Genomic DNA, 12,040 nt, shown 5'->3' with positions numbered 1-12,040 from the left:
TTCGTTGCTCAATTGATTTCGATACTTAAAACGAGTTAATGAGCCAAATTCCTTGTTACGGCCATGTGTGAAGTGTTGCTCGAGTGCACTTAATGCAAATAAGGGGCAGGCTTATTGTAAACCGCTTTTCCACATGCGGCAAAAGCCACCGAGTCATCCCATCCAAATGCGGACAGCTGCAGGTGGGCAGTTCCCGGGACACACATAAAATGAGATGTTTTAACGTTTGACATGTGACCCAGCTCCTCTGGATGTTTTGTCTCCATTTTGTAATTATCTCAAGTGCCATACACAGCATCTAAATTAACATCGGAGCCCGAATACTCGTTCAAACACCCATGCTCACACACACACACACACACACACACACACGAGCTGGCTATTAGTATTTTTGTTTACCCAATGTCCTGTGTGAGTTGAGTAAGCCCCGTGGCATAATAGCCAATGCTGCCGCATTGCAACACCGATCGGGTGCACAAAGACCCGCCCTCCGGTTGGTTGTTGTTCCACCTGAGGATTATCGGGGAATTTGCGACAGGGAAATATTATAATTTGCTTCTGGCCACAGAAGTGCATTCTGAACGCGAGGAGAGCTTCACGCTCAGTACCTAAACGCTTCTCACTCCTTGCTCCTCCGCAAATTCCTGCTGCTCTGCACATATTTTTCAGTAGTTCTATGCATAAACATTATTCGATTCGCAATGCGATGTGGAATGAAGCTAAACTAAGCAGGGAAACCCAATGGTTGGAATTTACTTCATTTGGCATTTAAATACATTTCATTTTGGCCTCACGGTTTTCAGCATTTTACCATTTAGGAATGTGACTGATGATTCGAAATACATTTGCAGCAGCATTTTTGCGAATAACATTTTCGTAGCGCAGCTAATTAAGTTGTTACATCAGCGAATGGAAATTTTGATTAAGATGCCAACAACATATGTCAAAAAAAAAATGGACACCTATCGGTTGGAGGCAATGGAAAAGGTCCTTCGGCTTTATAAAATTCAACTGCACATATTGCGCGATTTTACTTTATGGCTGTCGAGCTGGGATTTCATATGTAATTAGCCTTGGCGTTCGTCCTGTCATCGCTGGCATTGCTATTATCAAGCTGCCATTGATGACGATGACCTTGGGCCTGTTGTGTTGCCCGGGGGCGGTGGGTGTGGTCGGCTACTGGGCGGTGGGTGGTTGCGTGGCTTGGAGGTTTCAGGGGTGGCAACGTAACGCAGTGGGGGCGTGGCAGGTGTGACGTTTGCAAAAGCCTTTACAATTCTTGACATGCATTCAGCCTGGCAATTCTATGCCACACACTTGAATACACCTTTTGTGAATGGCTAGATGGTGGGTGGAAAGGGTGGGCTGTGATACCTCCGTTTTCCAGGTAGCTTTTCGGGTGATTTCTCTGCGATTCTCTTGGTGCTGCGACACCACCACCACCACCAGCACCACCTGCGAAATGCCTTCGGGCACGGCCTTTGTGCCACCGAGCCACTGCGGTTTGCAAGTGGGCAACAATTTATGGATGAATGATTCAGCGCCAAAAGCGTGTCCTTACTCGGTGGAAATTAATGTTCATTAAAGGAGCAAGGATACAACCGTGGCCACGACACTTGATTTGTTTGGCATTCCGAATCATGAACTGCGTGCAAATATCCTGATAAACCCATTGCTATGATAGTTCATTTATGAATTAATCGGGAAGCCTATTGGCTTAGAAATCTTTGAAGGAACCCAGCTTATAAGGACCTACACTTTATATGGACTACAGATGCTGAGCCCTAAACGTTTGCCTCCATTAAAAGTCATTAACCGATCTTCTTGGGAATTTATGTATTCACATCGGCTGCTCCCATTTGGAGTTTAACCCTATATGCATACGTGTCTCCCTGGTCGTTTATTTTCAGCATCCAATCGATAGGATTGTAACGCTTGAGTGCATTTTGTAGCATGTTTCTAGGATGTCGTGGATGCTGAGGATGAACAGGGTGGATTGATGGGCTGCTGCCTCATTTATTTATTTATACCAGCAAAGGACCGCGAACATTACAGGGGACTTTGGGTTTTTTGAGTCTTTGGCAAGCGCGCGAAAAGGATTCGACGATTTCTATGGGGAATACAAATGAAATTACCAAGACAGCAAACGCCAGATGTCAATCTGATTTCAAATCAAAGTCAGGTAGTCAATGGATTCAAATGCCATAAAATCTGCACAGAATTGGCAAGAACATCTTCGAGTGTTTCTGAATGGGCAATAGGGCTTGCTTTAAATGGTTTGTTTTCAAAAATAGATTCGTTGCTCTTCATTCATTCAACAATCCAATAAGCGATTTATAGACTCTAGTAGACTGGGTTGACCCACTGAGACTATAAAATAAAAATCAAGAACAAATTTAAGGTCGCTCTATCCTTGATAGGAACGCATTTTAAATTTTAAGTCTCGGATTTTAACTTGAAGGTTCTTCCAGACCCGCCGGTCTGTTGTGTTTCAGCTAATGTGTTGCGGGGCTTACATTGCGGCTAATCCTTCTGTTGTCAGGGATTACTTTGCCCTGGTCCTGGGCTTCCACTTTCTCCAATATAAGTCCCGATCATAACTTACTTACAAACCTCTCAGTGGGCTACCTCCGTCCCCGTCCCCGTCCCCGCCTCCGCCTCCACCCATTTGCAAATCGAAAAGGAAACCATTGTGTGGGATCTGGACTTTGGCCTTGTCCTGCGACTGCTACTATCGCATACATATGTGTATGTGTGTGCGTGCTGCTCCCCTATGGCAATAATAACTTGTAAGTGCTGCCTGCTGCATGTGTTCGTATGTGTGGGGAAATCTATTATGCACGACTGTCTGTCCATGTGGTCGTGCATATATACATTTGTGTGTGTGTGTGTGCTGCTTTAATGGGAATTGTTGAGCCCAGGTCTGTCAGTTGAGGATAAATGTAGTTCTTGTCCAGCTGTTGAATAAGCCAAAAGTGCTCCGAACTCTAAGAGATTAAAAGCAAACGAAAATCCCCAAACGGATCGAGATCAATGTACTTGTTCCTGACAACATTTCCACAAAAAGCAAAGCATTCAAGCGACGTTCCTTCCACATTCTGTCATGAGACATTTCAAATACTTTAAAAGCAACTATAATTCTTTGTGGCTAGTGAATTTGCCTAACATAAATAATTCGGTGTAGCTTTATAATAAACTTTTCGGATGTATCGCAATAATTATAAATGCGGTGCGCCGCAGATCCATTAAATTTCTGCTCAATTTAAGTTAACATGGAAACGAAATGCCCTCTTGCGGTTGTGTTTAATCCAATATGTTGACAAACCAGGAAAAGCAATCAAGAAGTGATTTATGAGACGCCGAAATTCGATTAGAATCGATGGCTGTGCCACACCTGACAGAGATATATGTATATACAATATATATACATACTCACTGGCGAGCTTATACCTATTTGGAGAACCGCAACGCTGCGGCTTTCGAAACCATTCGACTGCCAATGTTCCACAATTAACCATAATTAGTTTTTGACATTTTTTGTCGAGTTCTTTGCCTTATGCACTGTTAACCGGAAAGCGGTTGTTGATGCTCCTGTGGGCAAATGAAAACCACAACATTGCATGGCGCAAATACTGCGGAGCCCACACAGACACAACATAGTGGCGCACACACACAGACAGCGGGGAAAGTGGGTGAAAGCGGGAGAGAAAGGCAGTGCATCAGGAAGCCACGATAAAGAATATGTTTGTTTAGTTTGTGCGTGTGTGTGCCGCCTGGTAGTCTCTTAACATGGGTGTGTGTGGATATTACGTGTCTGTGTGTAAGGGCTTGTGTGAGCTAGCTGAGTGACTGGCCCACTTCCGTTAACGACATTTACTTCAATTTAGAGAATTAAGTCTTAAAGCGTAATTGAGTGAAAATTTCATTGAACCATAAGTGTAGCTCGGTAGGTGAGTCGTTTTTTATTTGCCCTTTTTTGTGTGACCAGCGGAAGGAAGGGACTGTGTAAACCTACTTTTCGCCTCGCTCTTTCTGCACCGGAAACTCTGCCATGTACCGGAAATGTGACAGCCATTGATCAGTTTGCCAGCGCGTCTGTGTGTGTGTGCGTGCTTGTGCGTGAGTGAGAGTGAGTGTGTGTTTAAGCCATTCTTGCAGAAGTGCCTTGCCACTTATCGATGGCAGTTAACTGGCGGCAAAGGAATGCCCTCGCCTGAATGGAGACCCAAAAAGATACTGTCACTCGAAATACAATGCGAAGCTCCTTTTTGGCCGGTTATGGGCAAGGATTCCTTCCCTTTGTCCTTTCACAGGTACACCGTACATCGAGACAGTTTGAGTTGAGGAATAGTAAGTGTTGCTCTTTAAATGTTTGGTTTTTAAATTGGTTTTTATTCCAACTAAAAATATGACACAAAATAAACCAAACTTAAGGCAGTTTTGATTTATGGTACATTTTAGAAAAAAAAGATGGAGGTTACTAAACTTCGTTAAGCTTTGTTCACTTATGAAATATGATTACTACCTTCGGAAGTAAAATTGTGACCCGCAGGAGAATAAGATCACAGCCACTTCCACAGTTGCCATTTTCCTTTTCCGTTTTCCCATTTCCACATTTCCCTTCGACTGCATCGCATCCGAAATGCAAATGTGTACGAATTCCCCGTCGTACACATGTCGGATGCTAAGAATCCGGATGGGCCATGGGATGCCCGTATAGGGCATATGGTGGTGATCCAGGGATCGGGGGGGCTATAACAAGCATGAGCAACAGTTATCATTATGCTACGGCGAGTCAGTTCGCCAGTCATTCGGACCGACGGTCCTTTGCACATTTGCAGCTAAATCACGTACTCGGTAAATGTGCTACTAATGAGCATAGGAGAGAAGCTACAGCAAGGAGTGGCTACACTGTGAGAAATACTCCGAAGCTTATGGGATTTTAAGAGCAGCTGGACAAAGCCTTGATTCCGAACCAACGTTGCAATAAATCTCTATTGAATAAAATGTATATAAAATAAAATAGCCCTGTTTCAATGGCAGCTTATACTTTCTTTGTATTTAATCAGTAAGACTAGTATTATTTCATTTAAAGGAATTTAATTACAGGGTATTTTTAGCAGTGGCGCAGCGTCGGCAGTCAGGCATCATGGAGCCTAATGTCCCTGATTTTACAAATGCTTGTCGAACAAATGCCCCCACCCTTTAACCCATGTGTGCCCACCTCGGCACTCGGCGCCGACACACAAAAACACACACACACACACACAGACGTCGAGAAAGTCGATTCAATCATTGCGGGGCGTGTGGCTGTGTAAACAGGTTCTATAAATAAATGCTCATTTCTTTGGGGGCAGGAACAATGCCCCCGTTGAGGTAGTTTCATTGGGGGTAATGGTGGAGCTGTGCCAGTAAGACCCCCCAAAGTTTTTAACAATTGGTCCAGCCCCAAAAGCAGGCAGCTGAAAGTTAACACAATGGTCGTAAGCCCACACCAAATCCGTGATGTACGGAGAAGTAACAGAGGTCGTCAAAAGAACTAGACATATATACAACATCTAATCAGTTGGCTTATACTTGTATATTTTGAAATCAATCAGTTGATTGATTTGGAAAACCTTTATTAAGGATATTTGAGTTATATCCCGCCGTTTAACTCTAACTAAATAAAGATTAACCAGCTTGCCCCGATAAAATCAACTAGAACTATGTTGTCAAATTAAGAAAAAAATCATTTATTAAATAGGCTTAAATTCCTATGCACAATGAAAAGCAATTAGGCTTAGCCGGTTTAATGGTCGTTTTTTTGAGGCGCGAAATACAATATTAAATGTACTTACCTGGCAAAAGGTGACGGCAATTTGAACGCAATTTGAAGAAACCAATAGTTGGCAAATAGAATTGAGGCAATTTGAAACTTAACTTCGCAGACAACTCAAAACTATCTAAGCGAAATGTCGGAGACGTGTTTCCGTTTCCGATGAGTTGGTAAATTGTTTCCAATTCGAAACAAAGTTACCTGAACTGGCAAATAAACATTAACCGGAAAATTGGCTCAACTTTAAACAGACCTTACTGTACTTTGGCTATTTTTTTTTTTAATTCAGAAAAATGCTTTGCGATTAGGCAAACAGCAACAGCTTTTCCCCCAAAATTTCCAGGAAATGTTTCGCAAAAATACCCTGGAGAGTAGAAAGTTTACAGCAGCTTTGGCTTTGAAGTAAAAATCACTTGGGGAGTTGAATTTGAGTTGAAGGTCTTTATTAAGATAACTCATCTAAATTGCAGAGAACATGTTCTGTGCTGTCTTAGTTTTGTGTAAGTCAATTAGGACAAATTACTCGATTTGAAAGGAATAGAGACTTACATTTGTTTTGCTGTTTTGAGTTTTTTTTTAAATAAAAGTATTGGCGCTATCTAAATTCTAAAAACTATAGAACTATATTCTTTTCTATAGAGCTTGCCAATTTCACTCAGTTAATTAAACTGACATAAACATATGTAATTAAATAATTCAATTGTGTTTTTTTTTTTTTTGTTCGGCTGAACATAAACAAATATGTCCTTGCACGGGGAAACCTAATTTATTTAATGCATTTGCATAACAATTGCCATATAATGAATGCTTCGCCTGCGGCTAAAACTTCAAATGTTAATTGCCAAGAACAATTGCGGCATTTGGATTTATCGGTGGCAAAACAATTTGCCAAATAGCTTGGCGTTTTTAGCAATTAGCATTAATTGCTAGTGCATCGGGCCAAATGATAATGTAAGTAAATAAAACAAATAAATGTAGAATAATTTACAAAATTAGACCTATTCATATAGGTATATATTTTGTGTCTATTTTACTACTCTCTACTTACATGCTTAATTTGTCTTCTTTGGTGTCTTCAGCCTCGATTGAGTTTGAGTTAGGATTCCTCTGTTTTGGTTACCTTGTTGGCTTATGATCTCTTTTCCCTTGGCTTTCGCATTTAAAATATCGCTGGCATCAACGTTTTTTCTCTTTGTATTCTTTTTAGTTTTAGTAGTTTCTTTTTTTTTTTTTTGATCAACGTTAGTTAAAGCGTCTGTTGCTAGTCAGGTCCTCAGTGAATGGCTTAATGGTTCAATGTGCTATACATTATAGGTATGATGAGTAGATCAGGTATGTGGTACCCTGATTTGTTGTACTTCCGTGGCTGCTTTCAGGTAATTTGAGTGATTCGATGGGGGTGCTCGGATAACTATTGCATTGCTTTTAATTCACAAAAAAAATAAATACTCTGGTACATGTATTGTAAACTCGACACACAGAAACACACTTCATATATATTTGGCACTTTGAAAAAAAAATATTGTCCTGTGACTTGTTGCACGTTTCCCAGTTGCTATTTCTTCTTTTGAATGTTCAACTGTAAACGGTTGATGTTTGATGTTGCTGCCGTGCTGTTGCTTCAGTTGCTCCTGTTGCTGTCGCTGTTGCTGTTGCGAGGCACACAACCTTTTGGCTTGGATGTTGAACAGCATCTGTTGCTCCGCCGTTGGCCAACTGACGAGGCCACCTCGTGTGGCGGGTCCTTACTTCGGCACTTCGGCTAAAAACCCACCCCCTCGAAGATATCCACCCACACCACCCAGCGCACCCAGACCACCCAGTCCGCCCAGACCGCTCAGACCGCCCAGTCCGCCCCCCGGGAACAACAAGTGGAAAGTGTGTAACTGTAACGACGACCATGACGACGACGACGGCGGCAGCAGCAGCAGCAACAGTCGAAACAGCAGCAGCAGCAGCAACAGCACAGCAGCAACATCAGCAGCTGCGACAGCAACAGGCTTATGTGGCGACCAGGTGATACGATGGAGTGGCACTACCAATACTCGTATTTTTTGTTTTTGTTCTTTTTTGTCTTTTTTGGGGTTGCTGCCACTTGAGGGGAAATGCTCAGCTCAGCTCGCTGAATCGCTGATAAAGGGGAAAAGCGGCCCACAGCGGCTTCTTGTGATGTTGCAACCGCCATTGGTGGCACTTCTGAGGGGAGTCTCTTTTCAAACACGACTAATCCTTTCAAAACACCTTCGCAAATGTCAAGGAAAAGTCAGTTTGTGCGAGCGATTATATATAGATCTCTAAGCCTTTGACTTTAGATGCATAAGCTTATTTTGTGGCTGTCTCGGTATTTTCCGAGAAGTATTATTTGTGTTTTCTTTATCAGATCAAAGTTTCTTAAATTATTAAGTAGCCATCTACAAATTATGTTAAGTCAATTAAAATAATATCCCACGGAAACATGAAAACATAAGCTATTTATTTATTAATGTTTTTGGTTTAAAACATTTCCAAGAAAATCAAATAAAATATCTCTTTAAAGATAATTTTTAATGTTGAGTAAATATTAAAATAATTATATACATCAGGTTCAGGATGTACATATTTTAAGTTTATTGTTCACTTCAAGCTACGAAATATCAAAATGATTTTAACATTTAATAATCAAAGACTATAGCATAAGTGAAGGCTGTTTCCTGATTCACTGGCCATAATGGTAATGACCATTGCGTGCAGTTGCTGAATGAGGCAATGCAATTGTATCCAGTGCAAAGGCGGCTGGCAGTAATTCTGGTAACTCGATTTACGCAGATCAATGCTATTGGCGCCTTGTTAGCCTTGGTAGGTCCGATTGCCAACGGCAAGGTTGCGTGTGGTTCGGTGGGCGGTTTTCGGCGGGTGGGCTGGTTGGCGACTGTGTGGATGGATGTGCAACGCCTACGCCAGCGGCTTACCTGTTGGACTTGTGCGCCGTATGGGGCGTATGCGCAATATGCACTTTGTCAACAGGTTAGCCTTGAGTCCTGTGCCTCAGCCAAGGACACCGATTACTCCGCTCGTCGGCCTCGCCCCGTCCCGCTCGCACCGCGGCTGCCATCTCGCTCGCACCCGGAGCACATTCAGCGCATGCCCCAGACGCGAAGGCGTCTAAAGTCTGGCGGAGAATCCTCGGATTCACTAGGATTGGTCCAGCCGATTCAGCACATTCAGTGGTTGATTTTTTGTTTTTTGGCTTTCATTTTATTGAAGGGGAATAGTAGAGTGTCGGCGAATCCAGTCTTTTGGGCAAAACGATTCTTCAACAAATGAGTCCTTTTAGGCTAACAAAACAACTGCACGATTCATTGAAAATTTCCATACAAATATTTGAAATTTTTCCGTTACCAAAATTACCAATCTTCGCAATTAAGCAGCTTTCAAAGGTATTCTTAGGCAACCAAAAGTACAGAATACATTTATTTTTAAACAGTTTTATATTTATAGGTATTTAAATGTGTACATTAAAACAGATTATCAATTACAAAATGCTCACAAACTGTTTATTAGTTGGATAACATTTCATAAGCGAATTATTAAGTATTGAGTAAATTAAAATAGATTTATTTCAAAGCATGCTTTACTTTATAAGATTTGTTCTATAGTACGATAATAGCTTATAAACTATAAGATAAAGTATTAAAGTAGTCAATACTATTTGAAATTTAATTCCATGCCTAGCGGACTTCAATTAAAAAGATCCTTAACTCTAGCATTAAGTTAATTATTTTGCATAAGCCTTCTTAAAATTTCAAGCCCTATGCGAATCATTAGCAAGCGAGTCTTTGTAAAGTTTCTTTGGAATTTTGTATATCAAAATGTGGTTCGTGGTAATGAAGTCCTCTACCAAAAGGACTCAATCAACACGAGATTTTGCATTCACCTTTTAGTTTGGGCACTCATTCAAGACGAGACAACATGGTAATCTACCCTGATACACACACGCCCAAAATGATATGTAACCTATCCAATTAGGGAGCTAAATGGTATTCAGCTGAGTTAGCTCTATGGGGGTTCAGGTGTTTACGTATGGACAAATTGGCTTCCATGGCAATGGAACTGAATTCCTTTCTTTTTTAACAATTCTCAAGGCTAGAAGTGCGGTGCAGGCAACGGCATTCCAGTCCAGTTATCCAGATATCCTGCCCTTTTGACCAGTTGTCATAGCGAGAACGCTCATAAAATATAACATAATACGCATCCATTCAGATCCCAAAAACGGGGAATCGGGTAGCAATGCAGAAATACATAAATTGCAGGCAGGGGCAACGGGGCGAATACGCAATACTTGTGCAAGCTCAATTATCCGAATTTACAGGGCACCTAATGCGGCACCAACAGAGACACACGCTTTCAACTGCCCACGTACGTGCTGGTAAATATTTTGTAATTATTTTCTATATTTTACCAGAGTAGTTATTGTTGAAAACACCTCTTTCATTATGGTCTATGGTCAATAAATGGTTTAGGAAACATACATTTCAAATAAACTGTGCGATGTGCGTATCAACTGGGGGTACATAGTTATTAAATCTATAATTTGATTACTGATGATTTGCAGATATCGACTCCTTTGCAAAACCATTTAATTTATTCAGTTGTTTACACAGGACTTTACATATTTCTAGTGTGAATCCGTAACATATTAAATCCAGCGGCCATAAAAACCCCATTATGCAACGAAGTAACTCACGCAAATACCTGCAGATACGGATTCATTTTCAGGCGCAGATGCAGATGCAGATGCAAACACCGATACGGATCCCATCTGCATGCCCAACACATGCCGATGCAAATGTAATTCGCTTTCCACATTTCATTTTTCAACCAACAAAAAAATAATAAAGAATTCGTTTTTCACAAATTGTGACCAGAAAGTAAATACAAATATTTTTATCTACCATTCCTGTGAGTCAGAAAGGGGGAAAATTCGCTGAAGTGGCTCATCTGTTGTGCAAATATGTACGCTTCGAAATGCGGTACATTACAAATAGCTCGCCAGATCGCAAAGGGAAAAAATTACTTTTGCAAAAATTCCAAAAGTTGCAATCATCCCAAGTAGTCGACTTAAAAACAGCCTATTCGATATGAAAAATATAAAAAAAGATTTCTAAACGCATGGACTTCACAAAGTTAAAGTTAAAAATTGACCAAAACTTAATTTGTTGAATTCAAATTGTCTATATTTCATAAATTCTCATGTAACCAACCAGGCGGGAATTACAGCGAATTTGTACTTGATTTTACTTAATTCATTTGTTGTGTGCACTGGTACGGTTCCTCGTTTCGCCATTCCCGATTCAATGGGAGATCTGCGCCAGTATTCTGTTGGTCAAGGACTTTCGTGGTGAAGGCCTCACGCAGAGCCATCCGGTAATCGTCCCCGTAGTAACGTATGTGCTCCAGCAGGCGTCCCTGGCTATCGATTACGTAGAGGAAGTGCGCGTCCCGCTCATCGATGACATCCTCAAGGACTTCCGTGGTCTTGGGCAGCTCAACGCGATTCTGCAGTCCATAGCCGCCCAGAAAACTGGCTTCCGGAAAACTGCTGATCGGCGGCACATAAACGTTGATGTGTTTTGGCTGGCTGGACATGATTTTTGAAAGTAATTTGGAAACACTAAAGCAATAACCTTTGAAATCTAAACAAACAAATAGAACGTCAAATTCACAAAACACACTTTACAAGGGCAACTATTGAAATAAAGTATTTAGGTACTTGAGCTTTTATTAAACAATATGATACACTTGATTAAAAAAGGCGCCGCCAATTATCGATATTTTTATTGAAGTGTCTGCTATCTGTTCTCCAGTTTTAGCTAAAAATTAATGAACTGACAAATTTTGATTGCAATTTCACTTGGCAATTACTTTTTTTTTTTTTTTGCCACGGTCAGCATTTGCGATTTTAATTAAAGCTCCAAATAATTTATAGCCACAATTTGCTGCGCTTTTTTCCCCATTTTTTTTGCTTCCATTTTTGGGTCTTTTCACGCTTGCATATTTGTAGCTTATTACAAAAATGTTGTTACATAAATTATTTGTGACGTTAATTAACGAGATATGATATTCTTTTTCCATTGCATTTGATTAAATAATATCCAAATTGATTGTTGCTGACATGAGGCGCAGTCATAATTTGAATTCATTGTATTTCGATAGCTCGTATTTGTTTATTTGAAATTCTGGCGA

General features: G+C 40.9%; 1 protein-coding gene across 1 annotated transcript; it reads right to left on the bottom strand.

The window, feature by feature from the left end:
- Positions 1 to 11,005: 11,005 nt before the first annotated feature.
- On the bottom strand, positions 11,006 to 11,514 carry LOC117147974. The gene has a single exon (XM_033315123.1). It carries the CDS (start codon positions 11,441 to 11,443, stop codon positions 11,096 to 11,098), a length of 348 nt encoding a protein of 115 aa, XP_033171014.1. The 5' UTR covers positions 11,444 to 11,514; the 3' UTR covers positions 11,006 to 11,095.
- Positions 11,515 to 12,040: the final 526 nt, after the last annotated feature.

The sequence above is a fragment of the Drosophila mauritiana genome, chromosome X (genome assembly GCF_004382145.1).
Source record: "Drosophila mauritiana strain mau12 chromosome X, ASM438214v1, whole genome shotgun sequence".
NCBI lineage: Eukaryota > Metazoa > Arthropoda > Insecta > Diptera > Drosophilidae > Drosophila > Drosophila mauritiana.
This window is presented reverse-complemented; position numbering and strand designations above follow the sequence as displayed.